The following is a 20814-nucleotide window of genomic DNA, read 5'->3' as shown; positions in this document are numbered from 1 at the left end:
TCCGCTACCTTCACTGATTCTTGGTTGAAAGTGGGATAGCTTCCACTATTAAAATTAAAATGCCTTACGTCCTTCCTAGCTCTCAAAGTCTCTCGAGGAGAAAGGTAAAAGGTACGGAAAGTTGTTATGGGGGTGGAGGCTTAAAGTGAGCTCTTGCCATCAGTAACTCAGAAGCATAAGAACACCAGTAGTCCCCTACTCTCTATAACAAGTTTATAGACCATCACGGCGTCACATGCTGCTCACATTGAGAAAGTCCTCTCCATTTTCTACAAAGATCCCGTACCACTGACAATATAGGCATACAAATGGTATGCACAAGTGACTACGGAGCCGTGTGTGTGTGTGTGATCACTGATTACTTAGGCAATAGTAGGCACAGACAGTACTAATGCCAAATCCACTAACTTGAGCATCACATATTTTCTGTTTCTCAGAAAAACAGTCCCCACTTGAAAAATCATAACCACAAACCTCACCCCCATCCATCCATTGGAACAATGAAGTAGTAAAATAATCAAACCATAAAACCCACATGTATATGGCATACATCATGAATCCATCTCACATCAACAAATTGTCCATTTCATGAAAAAAGAAGAAAGTTATGCAACAGGGGCTACAAAAAACAAGTCTCAAATGTAGCACAGCAAGACTAGCAGAAATAAATAGAATATAGATGGCAAAGGTAAACCATTAAGTAGTAATGTCTCCCTCTGTTAACTAAAGCCAAATAGCCATCCCCCATATGGGAGGAGGAAACCTCTTGAGTGAAGTGTACCTGCCACCATTCAAATAACAAACCTTTCAATGTGATATCTCCTCCCCTATTTGATTATAAGACAAACTACCACCCACCCTTTTTCGTACTCCAAATTCAGCACATTAGGAAAGCCCAAATGCGTACCTGTCACCATGCATCAAAGGAACGCATCCTTCTCAAGGAGCTTTAGTACCTCCTGCTGGTTGTTCAGCTTGGCAACATCGATAGGTGTCTTCCCATCCAAGTTCTGAAGAGTGCTGTACCAAGAAAAACAAGTAAGTTAAAACAAGATGTGGGGGGAGGTAGGTGAGGTGGGCATTGACTAAGAATCAGTTTTAGCCTTACACAGCGGCGCCATTCTCCAATAGAAGAGCTACACACTCCTTCCTACCATAACCAGCAGCGTAATGAAGGGCAGTGTTTTTATTCTTATCCAAAGCATCCACTGTTGCTCCAGCCTCAAGGAGGATTTGAGCACATTTCACCTGGAATTACAAACCAAGTAAAAGGAAAGCTTGCTTACCTCCATTTTAGATAAACTAAATACACAAAACAGCTTGTTTTATTAATAAGATAATTGCAGAATTTTTAGTGGAACCCACATAATATTGTTATAAAAAAAAAAATGTTTCCATCACTCAGTTCTCTTCTTTTGATGATACCACTTTCAATCAACCCTATCATGATTTCAATGTTTCTACCACTGGCGCTACTAATAGAGAACTGATTATCAGGATACAGCATGTACTTGATTACAAAATAAATGAATAGCCAATACTTTCCACCGATGGAGGTGCTCTCATTCAACTTGGGGATGCCATGTCAACACATATGCAAAAGAGGTCAGGACTCCCCCATTCACTGGGTTCCATCTAGGTGGCGATCAAGCAAAAAAATAATACTCAAATACTGTTTTAATAATCCAAATTCCAATTCATCTGGCCTGTTATAACCATACTCAGGCCAAAACAAGAATACAGAATGGTTACAGACATTCAAGTGCTCTTGTATATTGGAATTCTTCCAATTCCAGCAATTAAAACTTCCCCAGTGCATTACAAATGCAATGCTTAGTTGCAACTGATAGTTAAAACCCTAACCATATGAGGAAAAAAATGTTTGATGTTATAAACAGATTTTTAATCCAGAGACCGTCATACCTCACCATATCCGCAAGCAAAATGCAAAGCTGTCCTTCCCTCCGAATCTTCTTCATCTTTATCTGCCCCAGATGCCAGAGCATTCTTCAAACCCTATATCAGAGTAATAGAAAAATGAACTTCAAAGGTCTAACATGTGTGGCAGCAATGTACTGAAAATATGAAACACTCAAACAAATAATAAGAGAACAAACAGATAAAAAGGGAAGGAAGATCAGGTTAATTGTTTTTCAACCATGGGTGCTTGATGAGTCATCGTCTCTTGAAGGTTTTAGGTTTGTCTATACCACATCTTTAGGGGTCGATCATGCCTTCCTCGCCTGTAATGTCAAGTGGTCACATATAGGAATCTCAAACTGCATGGAGACACATGGTTGGGGAAAGCTTCAGTTTGAAAAGTGAGGATAAGGCCTTCAATTGCAACTCAACATTTGGGATTGTTGAGAAAAGCTTTCTTAAAGAGCCTTTTAATTGGGAAGTTATTTAATGAAGAACTTGATGAGGACTAGGTTTCAGAGTAAGCTTCCACGGGTTGGAGCTGCATGTCCGGTTAAAAACTAGGGATTCTGTGCTCCCTTAATACAAAGAAGGGATGCTGATTAGAAGGATGCGCTTAAAACTTCCATCCAGTAACATGAGCTGAGAAGCAATTGTGAGTAGAATTAACGGAGCTTTATTGGGAGAAAGGAATTGATGATCTTGTGTCTGGCAAAAAAAATCTTCCCTGTCAAAAGATTTGTGGATGGTGAGATACATCTGTGACAAAGTGTGTGGTTGGTTTTCATATTGAAGCTCCTCTCTCACTCGAAGCATCTCCTAGTGAATGAAGTGCTGGTGAGCGCTTCCATGGTGCATTATTTCTTCAACAAGCAAAGATAAGAAGCGAAAATAACATGGCAAAGAGAACCTAAGAGGGGCTCTTCTTGAGGATCAAGCGTGGTATGCGTAGAAGTTAATTGCTAACCATGGCATCTTTGTCTCTTGCCAATGTAAGAGCCTTGTGTCATAGACAAAGATTATCCATGCATAGCGCCAATACGATACTCAAGTGAATCCCTTGATGTGGCCCTCGTCATCTTACCCAATAAGTCCTAAGAATTCCCTCAAATCACCAAGATACTCATACACTCAAGAATTCAAACTCAAAGTGTGACGGTATTTTTTTAGTATGTGAGTGCCTTAAGAGAGTTCAGGGAAAACCTAGGACTCACTTGGGAAAGGCTTAGCTGGCTACATTACGAGGATTAGTTTAAGCGTTTTGGGTGCTGTGTAAGAAGGGGTTAAGATCATGACACCTGGCTAACAAGCCTCTTAGCATAGGGGGTTTACATTATGTTAAAACCTTACTTGAACATTCATGCGGGAATGATGCGAGGTGTATTTGATTCTTTTACTCGAGGACAGAGGGCTCTTTTGGGTTGTCATTTGCAAAATAGATGCATTGGAGATTACAATATCACGTTGACTAAAATATGTTTAAATAAAGTAAAATAAAGTGTTGATCATGACACTTGGGATAAAGCACAAACGATGATGATCTTTTTCTACAATTTTTTTTTTTTTGATAAGTAATCTTTTTCTACATTGCTTGTTTATAAAGATGTGTGTAGTCTATTTTTACAAATCTTGGAATAGTTACGGATGTTCCTATGGAGGTAGGGAACACTTCTGTGGAGCTTCCTTTTACTACCTTCGATGGTAAGGAATTTTTTTTTTTTTGATCGATAAAGATAATTTTATGTAAGGGGACCAACCCAAAACAAAAAAAAGATATAATGCAAAAAAAGTTTTACAACAACCAAACGGAAACAACAAATTACTCTCACGACAAAGAACAAACCCTATCCCATCTCACAACAAAATCTTCAAAGAAAACCCCTTTAAAATCCTTATAAAATTTGCTCCAAGAGAACATGAGCTCCAAAATGGAAAAAACTAATCCATCCAACGTAGACTCTTTCCCCTAAAAAATGCATCTATCGCGCTCTTTCCAAATACGCCAACAAATTGCGAATGGAACCAAGAATAAAAAAATCCGCTTCGAGGACATGAAAGATCCTCCTCACGTTAGCCAAGATTCCAAAGCTGACTTGACTAATCTAGGGAAACAACCTACGAGACCAAACGACAATAAGAAATGCGACCAAATGTGATGAGCCACCCGACAATGAATGAATAAGTGATCCACCGTTTCCGTATGAGATTTGCACATACAACACTGATTTGGCGAAATAAAACATCTTTTAATTAATTAGTCCAAAGTCGCGAGTCTCCCTAAAGACGCCAACCAAAGAAAAGTCAAAATCTTTAGGGGAATCTTACCACCCCAGACAAAAGAGTAAGGAAAAGACGTTATAGTGTTATGTGCAATACCCTCATAGAAAGACTTAACCGTAAACTTCCCATCCGTAGTGTCCTCCCCACACTCTCTAATCTTCCGAGAAGTTCTCCTAGTTTCTATTCTCCACCAAAGAAATTAATCTCCTTAGATTATCCAACTCCCATTATTAAATGTTCTTCTAAACCCAAAATCCCAGTTTATCACCCCATTATCAAGAGTTTTGAAACAAGAGATAACCTGATTCTTTTTCAACAGCAAAGCAAAAAGATCTAGGAACTGATCCTTAAGATGATCATTCCCACACCACCAATCCTCCAAAAACCTGACCTTACTCCCCCTCCCCACCTTACATTTCACTATTTTCTTAAGTATCGAGAGTCTTCTAAAGATACCTTTCCACACCCCATACCCCAGCACACATCTAGCCAGACCACTCTCCTACCCATTCTCATTCACCCCATACTTATCTACAATTACTTTTCTCCAAAGACTCTCCCCCTCCTCTCCAAGCCTCCAAAGTCACTTCCCCAACAAGGCAGAATTCATGGAACCAAAACTACGAAAACCCCAGCCCCCATTCTTCTTAGGCAAGTATAACTTCCTCCAACTCATCCAGTGATGTTTTCTTAAGCCATCTTTACCGTGCCATAAGAACTCCTGGCAAATTTTATCTAATTGTACTTCCACATTCTTAGGTAGGGAAAATAACGAAAAAGTGTAAATGAGAATACTTGCCAAAGCACTTTTGATGAGAGTAATCTTCCCCCATTTTGATAAAAGCTTAGATTTCCAAGAGTTAAGTTTCTTTCTATCCTTTCAATGACCGGCTCCCAAATCTCCTTACTAGAATAACCCATTCCCAAAGGAAGCCCTAAATACGTGGATTGAAGGACCCCCATTTGGAACCCTATCACGGCCACCGCTACCTCCACCCCTTCCACCTCTCCTACCGCAAACAACTTGCTCTTGCGAAGATTAACCAAAATATCTTCCTGCGATTAGGAGTAAAACCAAAATTGTCTTGACCGAACGTTCTGAAACAATTTGTGATGATTCAAAACATTCAATTAAGGGTCAATGTTTCATTCCGATCTCGACCAAAACTGCAATGTTGCACTGAAAATTTTGAAAAGGACAAAATGATGTGCAATTGGAGTTTAAGCAAAAGTCAGGTGGTGAAGAAGAGGTTACATTAAAGTTGACAAATGTTGGCAGAAGTTCTACTGGAAATCTATGTACAATAGAAATAAAGGGTGTTTAGGACAGAAATGGCATTGTCCTAAAGGCTTTTTTAAGGGGCCAATTGGTAATGTAAATTCCAATAAGGTAGAGGTTAGTTATCTTCAAGGTTTTCATATGTCAACATAAAATTTGTTGGCTTCATCAGGGGTGAAAGGAGATGTGCAAAGCACAACCTAGTACGAAGACATCATATGTCATTTAGATATCTTCAAGGTTTTCAAATGTCAAGATAGAATTTGTCGGCTTCATCGAAGGTGGAGGTAGATTTGAAAAACAAACTTGGTGGGTGATATATGAAGAGGCCATGTCATGAATCTACGAAATCTTATTGGAGCAGATCAAGGAATTAGCTACAAAATGCACTAATAATTTTTCTCACATGCTGAGGGAAACTAATGAAGGATAGATTGCTTGTTTCAGGTGCATGTATATAGAAACTTATGTTTTACAAAGGGAACTTTTTACCTAATTTGTTCTACTCTGGGAACTATTTCCCATATCCTTGTAATTTTACATAATTACTAAAATCCGTGTTGCATATATAAAAAATAAATCGCATCACTTCACCCCTTGTTGGCCACCTTGGTGCTCTAAACGGCCAGGTACACAAGGCATGTGCTAGAAGTGGTGACGGGCGCGTCCATGGGATTTTAGTCGGACTAAAGTTGGATACCCATGTATATATATAGTAAAATCATACTTACCAAAAGAAAAAAAAAATCATTGAGTAAATTTGGAAGAAGACAATTATGTCATATAGAAAGAAACCACGACCAAGTTTTGAACCTAAATGACATGCAAAGGCAACCGTGAAAATTGATTTAACCCAAGAACTTGGAATCAATTTATTGTGAAGTACCTCTACATTACCAACACTTGCATTGTGATGAACAATTGACTCATCCTCATTCCCAGTTTCATCTTCTGGTTCATCTGGTCCAGAAAGTTCACCTGAAGTGGCGGCTTCTCCAGACACCCCAAGGCCCATAGCCTGACCTAACTTTTGTAAAACCTCAGGATCATTCCAATACCTAAAAAACAAAAATAGATTAAAGTTAAATTTCGGAAAAGGTACATAAGCCATGTAGAAGATAAATCAAGCTACAGGCTTCTATTGTTTTGAATGTAAAGGTGCGAGTCACACACTGGGACCATAAGAAAAGCAAAGCATAAGCCTCGTGCTTCTACACTGGATCAATAAAAAAATATTCTACGATCCAGAGAGAACAGACCCTTGACATTCGACATTTTGGTCACTTTCTATCAAAAAATTCCCTATGCCATCAATTTTATGGCCATCCCATAAGTTGCTAGATTTACAAGACTCCAAAATACCAAACTGCAAGTTTGGAACCAACCAAATCTATCTTAAACAATACATTTCAGTACAAATTTTTTATAATGCCATTACTTCCAATCTATAAGTTGGTTTGCCATAAAACTTAGTACCTTTAGAGCTCTTGCTGAATTCTTTCCAACAATTATTAATTTAAATACAAATTTTTTAATTACATCAATAAGAAAAACTCCTATATTATCCTTAACAATCTTCAGGCTTAAAAAAAAAATATGTACACACAAGTAAAATAGTTAATTTACTACCAAATATCTTTTCAATTACATTTCTGTTACTACCATTACAACAAAAAAACTCTTATTTTTCAGAAAACTCTACTAATCATTAAAGAAAAATAATATCATCAAGCAACATGTGCATTGTACATGCATTCTGCTAGTTTCAATTTATGAATGACATATTGCCACATTCTTATTTTATATTGCAAAACATTTAAATGTAATTGCAGAAATGTTTGAAAGCCTGCAATGCATTTAATGTGTTTTGCAATATAAAAATGTGTGGAGATATCATGGCTCAAAATAAAGTCAAATGGTGACAAAGAAATCGTGATGGATGCCAACCCCAATATTTGGGATAAGGCATGGATAATGATGATGCTTATTTTCGAAGAATTTTAAAAAGAAAAAATAGATGTACACTTGAAGAATATGCGTAGAAGTGCACCTCTACACTTTAAGCCTGCCCCTCCCATTGTGTCAATGTTGGAGGTGAGTGCTTTATTAGGAATATGCCTCTGGCGTAAGCCTCATGGCATTTTTCTTACCCATTGTCCCAGTGAATGGCTCACATGTCTTTCTAAACACTACAGGATACTATAATAGCAAAAATCCTAGTATCTCATAACCTCATCATTGCAGCTGGACCACCACTCTCAATCTCTTCTAAAATAGGCTTCAAAGAAGGATCTTCCTTAATTTGTGCCATTCGTTCTTCAAGCTCCTCTTTACGCCTTGGATTAGCCAAATTTTCCAACATACTGGATGTAGCTGGATCCTATAAACACATGTGAATGAAATACCAACTTACTCAATGACATCAGTTCCATAAATATTATAGGGATTGTCCATAGAAGACAAATGACAATAAATACCTGGATTAAAGCGTTACCGAGGCGCTCAGCCATAGTCATGAATTGAGGATTTGTCATAACCTGCTGCATGGTATTGTAATACTGCTGGGTATCAAGTTGAGGTAAACCATCTTCACCTGCACCCTGAACACTCTTTTGGAGTTGCTCAGCCATCTGATTGAATGCAGGATCCTTTGCTATTTGTTCAGCCAATTCCTTTATGCTTGGATCCTATGTTCATCTCACCATACATAAACATTCCATTAGGGCAATGTAAAAGTAATAAATAAACCTACTGAAAATTAAGTAGGTATTTTCCTAGGCACCAACTGCCACTTACTAGATCTAGGAAAAAAATAATCATAACCAACCGAATAAAAAGAGCCCATAACTTCAAAAAAAAAAAAATTGAAAGAAATTTTTTTTTCTTAAAATGTCCTATTTAAAAAAAAAAAAAATGAAAGTTTTGATGGAACAAAATAGCAATCATTTAGTGATTAATAAAAAGGTTATCAATACTTAATAGAATGGATACAAAAAAGCAATCAGCTGACACTAGATATATTATCTACATGAAATAGTTCCAATTCCATGCAGGCCTTGAAGGCCTAGACTTGGATCCAAGCCAATAACGACTGTCCAGAAAATCCAAACATGTTGGTCATGGTTCAAGTCTCCAAAATTATATAAATTTCCACCGTATTAATTGTGACATAGGTTTCAGTTTTCTTATTAATAGGGATAGCAATGAGTTTGCTGAAGGCTGGGTAACCCAACACATGTAACCATCGACCCAAACACAAGCTGGGTCGGATGTTCTATGAAGTAGGAATGCAGCAGGAGAGGGGGCAGATGTTGTAAACTCTTTTACTTGAGTTGTTTTAGGAGATGGGAAGAGAGCAGAAATGTCCCATGGAAAAAAATAATCTAGCAACTACCTCCAACTTGAACACTATGTGGAATGAGTTAAGTTAGTCCCTCAGGTATAGGTGCTATAGATCAGGTTGAGGTAACTTTGTCTAGGTAATTGTGACATCAACCTGAACACCATCAATAGGTCATCAACCCCCACTTCAAACCCAAACAACTAAGTAGATCAAATACGCCTTTCACCCTTTTCCAACCCTCACATCTGTGGCCTCTAATAAAGATCCCATATTCCCATCGATGTTTCGAAGTTTCATGTTGTTTTGGAATGTTTTGGCTCAAGTTCGGAATAAAATATTGAACCCAAAACATTAAATGTTTTGGAAAAAGTTTTGGTTGAGATTGCTTCAGTTTTTCACCTGACCAAAACATTGCATTGCAATGAGGGCCATTAGTAGTAACCTATTTGCCCTTTTTGTCTATGCACAAGTTGAGGGAACACCATGTCCCCAAACAGGTGATAATCGAAGGTAGTCACGGCCAATCAACCAGGGGAAATGGGAGGGAAACAAGCTCTCAAACTATATGTTCTAAGCCTTCCCTCCATTCTTTGACTCATTCCAGCAAGTCTAATTCGTCAAACCATTCTTAATCAAAGCAAGGTGAACACTTCAAATATGGACCCCTAATTGAGCACTTATCAATGGTTGCATCTAGCTCACGCAGCTGAACATTCGTTTGATATTGTAACTCTTTTTATATAAGGATAACGTTTATTCTAAAAAGGAGGGCATGAAGACCATTTGAAAAATTCACAGCAACAACAACCGACACAGCAAGACCGGGAACACACCCCCCCCCCCCCCCCTCCCCCCAAGAAAAGGAAAAGTTATGTAAACGTAAGGGGGGAAGGGAAGCCATCCATCTTCCATTCTCTCTTCCCCTTGCTCACTCCTCCTATTTCTGACTCTTTCCCCAGGCTTGGCTCTTTCAGCATATGGGAATTCATCCCTAAGGAAAGTTGAGGCAAGGAATAAAACTAGGGGTGTGGATCCGAGGAGGGAAGTATGGCAAATCAGGCAAATATGGGTACTCGCCAGCCAAGGCATAAGGAATGGATATCAGCTCGACCAGAAGGGATATGAAAATGCTAGAGGACTAATTGTGATATGCCCATATAAACCATCTTTAAGACTCCTTCGATGGGGAGGGGCTGCCTTCACTGCATGGACAAACTAGCCTTTGGTTGGCACAGCTCCCTATTGGGAGGCTCAATCTCTCTCACAGGCTTAAGAGTGTCCCCTAAATGGGGACCTCCACATTCTAAATTCTGAACTAAATACTTTCCAAGATATTTCTCACATAGGACCCTGTCAGCATTTTCCATATCAGATAGGAACTGACACACGTGTCACCTTATTAGAACAGTTGCAACTTGGAACCACATAAAAGGCACTGTTGTAATTTACATGGATATAAATGCACTATATTGATTGAACATCTCAACAAAATCAAACTTAATTAAAAAAAAAATGGTTATTTCTTTGTATCAAAGTTATAAATCTTGCACGAAGGACCAGGTAGTGCAGAACATGGTACATTTTTATGTCTCTTCATCATGATAGACATGGAATTCTTATACATAAGAAACTGCTAGAAATAAAAATAACAGTATGGTTTAATTGTAGGATGCAAAATAGAGGTAATAAGTTCAACAATACAATAAAAACATCAGCTGAAAAATACTAACAAAGATGACCTTAAATAAACACACAAAATTGTATATCCCATCACTCTTTCAAATCAGATATTTAAAATGTTAAGAAGATTGAGTAGAGGAAATACATTAAGAAGGCCACTCATCGCAGAAAAATCGAAAGGATTGCCAGGAAATCCAGTTCCTGGCTCGGAAGCAGCATTTTGCTGCCCTGATTGTGTCTCAACAGAAGATGTTTCAGACTTGGAACCTTCATTCTCCGCTGAACCTGACTTCTCTTCTGGAAAATACATAGTGAGAAGAATGTTACTTGAAACTTATGTTGAACTGATAGACCATATTTTGAAGGGGTTAAAACCACAAGATAGCAAATGCACCCTCCAAAAAACATATTGGTTTGAATTATTATTAGCATAGAAAAGAGAAAAACATTCATTCTTGACAAATAACATATTGATTTGCTAAGTATGTAATGGTTGGGATATGATAATATGCTCTTTTTATCTGTCAAGAAATGACATATGCCCTCACAAGAGCTCCATGGGGATGAATCAACTCAAGTGCTGATTTTTTTGCGGGGATGATCCCCTCGACATTTAGATCAAATCAGCACATTACAACATCTCCAGCCTTATCAAAAAAATATGATCCATCCAGCTCAACATTCAATTGAACTCCCCATTTGATGTGGTTAGAATTTTGTGCAAAGATAGTCTTCTTGGTGATGATATCATCCACATCAAATATCAGCGATCAAAGCATCACTATAATGACCCTATGATTGTGTCATTTAGAGTGTCAAGATTCCGAAAAAGGCAGTATCAAGGAAGAAGATTCTCATATACAAAAAGTTTAAACATATATCCTTCCTAGCAAAATAAGTCAGCTACATCATTAGCAACCCTAAACTTATGAGAAAAATAATTTTCTATCCTCTAGCATATTCCCTGACGAGCACCAAAAGGTTCTTCAATCAATGGCCAAAGAATTCCGTTGGTTGCCATCAAATAGTGTCAAATATCCAATACCAATAAGATAGGAATGAGCCATCATAACCACGCCATTTTATACAAATAATCTCCCCCCATCCCTAGTGGAGGACCCAAATTACTATAGTACTTCATCAAAGTTGAGCTTTGGCTAGAGTTTCAAAAGGTTAAATATTAATAATGTTAACCCAAATACTTAGAAACAATGCCATGGTGCGTACTTCATTTTCCGGTTTCTTTCCTTCGAAAATCGCCAAAATAAAGCATAACAATGATTCATCCAAAAAATGCTTTCAAAAAGATTCCAACCACTTTAGGAAAAACCTAGTTGTTATCATCATCTACCATGTTTATCAAAATATTGGGATTAATAAAATGAATTTGTTATATATATATATATATATATATATATATATATATATATATAATATATATATAAATATAAGAATTTTATCACACCATTTAACTCTCATCTTAAGCCAAATCTCAATCAAGGCATGTGTTTTCGTATCTTTCCTTACTAACTCCATAATATTCCAAAAGATCTTCACTTTATCCACCAAACACTAATTTTATGGATCCTAGCCCTATTAATCTATCCATTTTAACAAAAAAATTTGGTCAGCCTCTTTAAGGTTTCTTGCCTACCTATCTGTTAAGACCCAAACCAATGCTCCAAAAAATACCTAGGCGTCAATGGAGCAGAAAGTGTAAGTCTTAACCTAAGGATCGTAACATACCCCCACGCTTCAAAACCGTCACCCTCATTGGCCTACTTTATGACTAGCCTCCCAACCCCTTGGCCTTCTTTCCAAGCACCAGGTACCCCTTTCTCTTTTTTCCATAACACCTTCCATATCCCATACTATGGTGAGCCTCCTTTTTTTTTGAACCCCTTCCACATCCAATACTATAGAAGAGCCCATTTTTCCTTCTTTTTTTAGAACCCCTTCCATATCCCATACTACAAAGGAGTCTTTTTTCCTTTTTCTTTTGTTTTCCCCATCCATAATCGCCTCCCCATGACTCGAACCCTAGATGTGGGGTTGGCTCTGATACCAAATGTTAAGACCTAAACCAATGCTCCAAAAATACCTAGGCGTTGATGGAGTGGAAAGTTAGTCTTAACTTAAGGATCATAACATACTCCCGCACTTCAAGGCCGACGCCCTCGTTAGCCCACTTTATAGCGAGCCCCCCAGCCCCTTGGCCTTCTTTCCAAGTACCAAGTACCCCTTTCTTTTCTTTTTTTTCATAACTTGCCCCTTCCTAGACTAATCACGGTGGCCTACTATGACGGACCCTTCCATATCCCATACTATGGTGAGCCTCCTTTTTTTTTTTAATCCCTTCCACATCCCATACTATAGAAGAGCCCATTTTTCCTTTTTTCTTTTTTAGAACCCCTTCCATATCCCATACTGCAAATGAGTCTTTTTTTCTTTTTTCTTTTTCTTTTGTTTTTCCCCTCCATAATCACCTCCCCATGACTCTAACCCTGGACGTGGGGTTGGCTTTGATACCTAATGTTAAGACCTAAACCAATGGTCTAAAAATACCTAGGCATTGATGGAGTGAAAGGTTAAAGTCTTAACCTAAGGATCATAACATACCCCCACGCTTCAAGGCTAACGCCCTCGTTAGCCCACTTATGGTGAGCCCCCCCCCCAGCCCCTTGGCCTTCTTTCCAAGTAACAAGTACCCTTTTATCTTTTTTTCCATAAGTCGCCCATTCCCAAACGAATCATGGTGGCCTACTATGGCGGATCCCTTCCATATTCCATACTATGGCAAGCCCCTTTTTTTTTCGAACCCCTTTCATATCCCATACTATAGAGGAGTCCCTTTTTTCCCTCATTCTTTTAGAACCCTTTCCATATCGCATACTACAAAGGAGCCCCTTTTTCTGATTTTTTTAAGCTCTCCACAATCGCCTCCCCATTACTCAAACCTTGGACGTGGGTTGGCTCTAATACCAAATATTAAGGCCCAAACCAATGCTCCAAAAATACTTAGGCGTCAATGGAGTGGAAATTTTAAGTCTTAACCTAAGGATCATAACATTATCCCAAGGAACATCCTTTCTAGAGTTATTGGGTACTTAATATTTTACTCCTACTAATCTTAAGACCATTAGTTTTTTTTAAGTTATCCTATTGTAGTTCAAATCTAATTTGACAATATAGACCACTCTAAAAATCTGAATAGGAGAAATTCCAAACCCTTTTAGCAACTAAATAATAAATGATTCTATTTTTTTCCTTGATCCTTATGGCAAAACATACCAATCAATTTTGTTTTCGTTATCCTTACTTGATACAGAGAATCAAGGCCATGAATCAATAATCTAACATTAATAGCGAAAAAGCAATAGCAACCATTGAAATTGAGCCAGAAATATTTATTAAAAGAGATAGAGAGAGAAGTACAACAGGAAAATTAATAAGAAATAGCTTTATGAGAACAACTTATGTTCACCTCAAATAAAATCGCATCTCTGTATGGTTTGAAAGACACTAGATCTAAGGACTCACACACACACACACACGCAACAAGAGAAAGAGAGAATTTGCCTGATGAGATGGGACGATCCTTCTGCGAATTCGACGCCATGGGAAGCAGCTAAGCTGCATCAATGAACAAGTGAAATAAATGAAAACACGGAAATTAAGCATCAGATCGAGACCCAGATTTTACAGATCAGGATGAGTCTGAAACCCTAAATTTAAAAAAAAAATAAATAATTGGAGGGGGTTCAAACCTGAAAACAGAAACCCTTAACTACAGAGATCCTCGATCCTCAATCCTCAACCTTCGAATCCGATTTCGCAAAGAAGAGGTCCTAAATAGTCGCACGCACGAGAGACTCATCCAATCCAAGCTTCCAAACGCCGCCAATTTATGGAAAACTGGTGGGCCATCTCTATCCCTATCCACGCGTCATCCAGATAAATGGCCCAATTCGACATATAATTTTATAACCCATCTCGGAATAATATGTTTCATGAAATAAATCTAAGGTTTTTGTGGGTTGTCCTCCGTCATTGCGTTCCTGATTGTAAATTTCTAGTCCAACTAAAAATAGTTACAAACTGACGATAAAAATGAAGGGCCCATAATTCTTCAACTTATAAATAGGGACTAGCAATTTCAAAATGGGCTATTTTTTTATGAGGATGGTCATCTTCACAAAGATCAGCTCATTTCAAAACATTTTGCTCATATGGAATAAAATATGTCATCTAGAATGTTGTTTATGCAACCCGATATATATATATATATAACATTGTACCAAATATTTTTCAAATAAGGGTCGGAAGTTTCTGAATGAGTTGATTGTTTGTGAGGATGATCTCATTGGTGAAGAGATCGTCTTCACCAAAATCAGCTCATTTCGAAACTTCTAAATCTAATTTACAAGTTGAAGAATCGCGGACCGTACGATTTTTGTAAATCACTTTTGATGGGGTTAGAAATTTCAGAATGAGCTGATATATATATAGTGGCGTTCAAGGGCCAACTTTTTGGCAAAATATTTTTCAAAACATGAGTTAGAAGTTTTGGAATGGGCTGATTTTAGGTGAGGATGATCTCTACGGTGAGGAGATCATCCTCACCAAAAATCAGCACATTCTAAAACTTCTAACCCATGTTTACAAGTTGAAAAATCGTGAACCGTCCATTTTTTGTAAACTATTTTTTTATGGGGTTAGAAGTTTTGGAATGAGCTGATTTTTGGTGAAGATGATCTCCTCACCGTAGAGATCATCCTCACCAAAAATCAACCCATTCCAAAATTTCTAACTCATGTTTTGAAAAATGTTTTGCCAAAAAGTTGGCCCTTGAACGCCACCCATATATATATATATATATATATATATATAGGTTAGGTTCACCTGCCAAATCCCTGGACAAATGACATGAACTGTCGGATCGAAATAGATCTACGGAACAGATCAACACAGATCAAACGAAATCACATGCGTGGTTGTTTACTTAAGTTTTGTGCTAATTACAAACACCTCCTTGCTTGCCATATCAATCTAAGCAAAAACAAAAAGAAAAAAAAGGAAAATTAGATTTCTATCTTCTTTTTTTCTCTTCTCTTTTATAAGCCTTAACCCCAAACCCTAGTTTCGTTGTCTTTTCCACTCAATGATGTCGACAGCGACGGCTTTACCTCATCTCCTCTCTTTTCTGCTATTTTTCTCTATATTTGCGATTGTATATCTCATACGACGATAACGATCAAAGAAGTTCATCTCAGCCTAATCTTCGACAAAGTTCATTGTCATCATTGTCTTCGAAAAACTTCATATCAGCTTGTTTATTGCACTCTCGAGGAATGATTTTTAGTTTGTTTTTTAAGGCTAAATCTCATGAATATTTTTAATATTATTCTCTTCTTGTTTCTTTATTTAATTTTGTTTGAATAATTTGTTTGTTTGGTTAAAATCTGCTTGAAGCTCTTCCATACAGATTTTCATAGAAATGGATGTGGTAATATACTCAGATAAACATGAAAAATGAGGTAGTTGCTTGATGAATGATCTATGGTTGAATTTTAGGATCTTTATACTGTAGACACCCCATTTTTGCATCTGCCTAATTCGACAATTCGTCATCCGGTTACCGTGAATTCCTAATGATGATCGCAAAGAACTCGAAGGCTTGTGAGTACTGTCCCTGATTCCCTCCGTTTCCACTCTTTTCATCTCCCCTACTCGTTACGACTCGACATAGAAATTTACACACACTTAGGATCGCCATACGTCACACCCGATTTAGCAAGCACGTACGTGTAGGCTCACCACACAGTTCGATAACCTAGAGATCTCGTCACGCTAGGAAAATATGACTTTGAAACATAGAAATAATCACATTGGGACTAAAAGAAACCTCACGCCAGAATTCATAAAAATCCGCAAAAATTGACAAAATGACGAAAATACCCCTCATAAATTTCGGACCCCCGAAAGACTTCGAAAATACCTCCATTGCACTCAGAACATGATTGCGAGTTTAGCGGGACTCAAATCGACAAAAATAGAGAAATTTAGGAAAAATCATAAAAATGACCGAAATGCCCCTCGACCTCCCAAACTCAACTTAGAGACCTCGACCGTTAGGAAAATGTAACAAAATCAAATCTAATTAAAAATCCAATAATAATAAAATTCAAATTGAAAAATCAAACAATGCAAATAAAACAATTAAACAATTCAAACAATTTAAACTAAAAAATTAAACAATTAAACAATTAAAACTAAAAAATTAAACAATTAAAACTAAAAAATTAAACAATTCAAACAATTAAAACCAAAAATAAAACTCAAATTAAAAATTAAATAATTAAAAGTAAAAGCAAGCAACAATTAAAATTAAATAATTAAACAACCGATCAAATTAAAAATTAAAACGTGAATTTCAAATTAAATCCAATCAAAAAAATTTGAAATTGATCAACCAATCAACCATTAAAATTAAAATTTTACCGAAAACCTAATCAACGAATTTAAAAAAATTCGAAGTCAAATTCAAACAATTAAAAAATAAAACTCAAATTAAAATCGACAATTAAAATCACTCAACTAATTAAAATGCAAAATCGAACTCAAATTCTATCGAAATCTAATTAAAATTCATAATTGAACTCAACCAAATCAAATTAAAATCCGAAATAAAATACGAATTAAAATGGTTAATCAATTAATAAACTCAAAATAAAAAATCAACCAATAAAAATTCAAAAAACAAAACCAATCAATCGACCAACTAAAAATCGACAACGAGAGACCACTAACGTGGTATGAGTAGCGGGGAATCATCTCCACCACCATACTCTCAAAGGAAGGACGCGTAGAGAGAAAGAGAAAGAAGGAGAAATTAGAAAGAAATAAAAGAAAAACAAAAAATAGAAAGATTCTTGACTACTTAAGAGAGGACGTCCTCTTCTCTTTGAAGGAGGTTGATTGGCCAAGAGGACTGCGGAAGAGGCTGAAAACGGCTTCATCTTCTTCTCTCTCAACGTGCTTAGGTTGAATGAATTCATGATTTTCTTCCTCAACGTCTGGCTGCTCTCCCTTCTTCTTCCCACTCTCCCCATGTTCATTCTCACACAGCCATTTCTCCATCTTCTTCTGATCTTCAATAACGTCCTCACAGTCCTCCACCATTGACAGTCCCAAACAGCATGCTCTTGCTGCCCCATTCACGCCCTACAGCCATTAAAGGACCTACAGCCTCTTCTTCATGCACGTCTCCTTCTCCTAGCTGCCCAAAGGAATGAACCTTACTGCTATAAAATCAGCAACGCCTCAGCTTTCATCGACGTTGATTTGCTGCTGTACCACGTCTTAGCAGCCTCCTTGCTGCACTGCAAAACAGCCATAGTGCTGTCTTCATCATCTCCAACAGTCTCTCTGCAAAACGTGGTTGTTGCAGCCATCGGTCCAACCACTCTTTGATCTTCTCCGTCTCTGTTACACGTTCTCCATACGCGCACGAGCCTTCGAATTCTGTCTGAAGGAGACGACTATATTGTTTCATCCTACAGGTGATTTTACTGATTTATTTTACTCTCTGTTTTTCTCATCTCCTCTCTCTCTTTGTGTGCTAACACTCGTCTTTACGTTGAGGTTTTACGTTAATCTGTAACGTCATAATCATCATGGAATTTGGTATGAGACGGTTTTTTTATGATGCCATGGGAGGGTTTATTATACTCTTATACGTGTTCTTAGTTTTTTTTGGTGCCTTTATTGCATATTGATAGAAGGGAAATCTACCCTTTTTTTATGTTTATTTTTATTTATTTTGTCTTTATTTTGTTTTTTTATCTATCTCCGCATATCGCTAGGATTAAGAGATTTTTTTATTTTATTTTATTTTGTGTCGTTTTTTTTATTTTTTTTGTAATTAGTGAGATTACGAAGAACTTTCAAGTATATATTTTCTGTTTTTCTCCTTTTATGTATATATGCTCTAAAGTTTTTTTTTTTTTTAGATAGGTGGATGGTTTTAATTCATGTAGTTTTTATATTTATATTTATATTTATATTTATATTTTTTATTTTATTTTTTATTTTTTAGATATATAGGCCAAGAATCATTTTTCGTTTTTTTTTCGTAGGCTTTGTTATTTTGTATTTTATTCTTTTTGCATGTTGATAGGTTAGAAGAATATTTTCCTGTTTCCATCTTTTTCATCTTTATTTGTTATTGTTATTATTTTTGCATGTTAGAAGGGGTAAAGGATTTTTTTTTCGTATCATCATGATCATTACGCTCAATTCCAATTTACATGCCCTGTGATGATATTTGGACTCTTTGTGTGATTCTGGGACTTTTTCATGTGGTTAATGTATCTTTTGGGCTTGATAAACATGCATGTCATTGAATAATAGTTGCTTTGGAAAGATCGAAAGTCATGAATGCATGCCCGTTTGATTATTTTGAAAGTTGGTTGAATATGGGATTCTTTATTATTTTGTTAATTTCCGATGTGAGGATTCATCATAAATTCATAATTCCCTGATTTGGAAACTCCTATTTGTGATCCCATTGGAAAATTCGTATTCGGGAACTTTCTGATATAAAAATTGCATATTTGCCTATTTAAGGAAGGAATATATTCATAAATTCCTATTTTAAGAATTTTATATCTCATCAATTTCCAATTTAGATGATTTTGCAATTTCATATTTAGAAAGTTTATGAATTTAGAAATTTCCAACTCAAAATTATGATCTTTGGAAAACTTCTACTTTGGGAATATATTTCTTAAAGAAATTTCTAATTAGGGAATTCTCATATATCTCTTGAATTTTGAATTAGGAAATTTTATGTTCCTAATTTAGAAATATTTTAAGTCCCAATTTGACAGGTTTCTATTTGAAATCCTCTTATTTCGGATATTCACATGATTTGCTATTTTGGACAATTTGAGGAATATTTGCAGGTGGAGTTTCTTAATCAATTTCAGGTCATGGAGTTGATTAGGGAATTTTCAAACCTTCCCATACTTTGTGGAATCCAAAGAAGAATCATGTGACAGTTGGGATGAGTTTTAGCCATGGGATTTGGTTGGAAAATCCAACATGAATTGATGATGATGATTGGACTGTGACCTTGATTGTAGTCTTTGTATGTTGACCATAGGATGATTTTGGATCGTAGTAGAGACCGATCATCTTGATCGGGCGGGTTCGGTGCCTAACACCTTCCGAAACCCGTAATCTGACCCCTTACCCCTATCTTTGATCCGTGGATCGATCCATATCCATTTGGAGTTATTTATGGTTCCTAGACCTAAACTAGGTGGCGACTCCCATTTCTCAAAAGTCCCCCATTTATAAATCGAACCCCTATCCACTATTTAGTGAAAAAGGGTCGAGGCGATTTCATATACGAGAAAATTTTTTGACAAAAAATAGTAAAATACAACCAATCTTCCTTGAGAGCATTTTTTTTTTTTAAGACTAGCTAAAACTTTTTGTTGACAGCAACTAAAAATCATAGCTTGAACTAAAAATTGTAGATGGCAGAGTAGGAAAATGAAGACTAACTGAACAATTTGAAAAATCTAGAAAAAAAATAAAAAAATAAAAAAAATTGAACACAGGAATGTCAATGTCTAAATAAGTAGTTACGTATAAGGATGTTAGGTTTATCAAACACCCAAAGCACTTGTTTCTTGGCTTTAAACTTTCTCATAAGAAATTAAAGAAATATTGATTTGAATTCTCATCTTTAAATTTAGCTAATCAAATGTTAATATATGGATTGAGCCAAATTAACATATCTCCTTTACATCAAAGCGTATGTGGAGACAATATTGTGTACTTAGTGTCTGGAAACTTTAATTGACACTTACAAATTCTCACTAGAACAACAATGGTAATAGTAGCAGCAAGGGCTTATACCCATAGGTCAGTTGGACCCTAGTTATTAGAATTAACAAGTCCCCTATCATATTATCTCATTAAATTCCAAGTGAATTGGACTTTTTTTAACATAATTTTACCAAGTGAATTGGACCTTTTTTTTACATAATTTACCAAATGAATTATAGTGAGTGCCCATGAGATTTGTGAAGTGCAAAATATCAAACATGAAAGAAATTCTATAACAAAATTATAATTGAAGCTTTATTGAGTATAAAAGCACTCACGTCTATTGCTTTGTACCCAAAAAAAAAAAAAAAAAACCAACAGAGTAAGTTTTAATTTTCATGTTAATTAGTAGTTTCATATTTCAAATAAAACTCTTTCTCCCAAAACTGCCCTCTTGTAATATGTTGAATTT

General features: G+C 36.5%; 1 protein-coding gene across 1 annotated transcript; it reads right to left on the bottom strand.

The window, feature by feature from the left end:
- Positions 1–506: 506 nt before the first annotated feature.
- Positions 507–14425, bottom strand: LOC147405281 (ankyrin repeat domain-containing protein 2B-like). The gene is made up of 10 exons (XM_086432945.1): positions 14270–14425; positions 14082–14135; positions 10648–10799; positions 7957–8166; positions 7711–7859; positions 6366–6537; positions 1924–2016; positions 1109–1248; positions 908–1020; positions 507–781 (listed from the first exon to the last, which is right to left on the bottom strand). Exons 2-9 carry the CDS (start codon positions 14119–14121, stop codon positions 921–923), a joined length of 1056 nt encoding a protein of 351 aa, XP_086289071.1. The 5' UTR covers positions 14122–14135; positions 14270–14425; the 3' UTR covers positions 507–781; positions 908–920.
- Positions 14426–20814: the final 6389 nt, after the last annotated feature.

Source organism: Akebia trifoliata, chromosome 3 (assembly GCF_017979445.1).
Source record: "Akebia trifoliata isolate Shusen 1 chromosome 3, ASM1797944v1, whole genome shotgun sequence".
Classification (NCBI taxonomy): domain Eukaryota; kingdom Viridiplantae; phylum Streptophyta; class Magnoliopsida; order Ranunculales; family Lardizabalaceae; genus Akebia; species Akebia trifoliata.
This window is presented reverse-complemented; position numbering and strand designations above follow the sequence as displayed.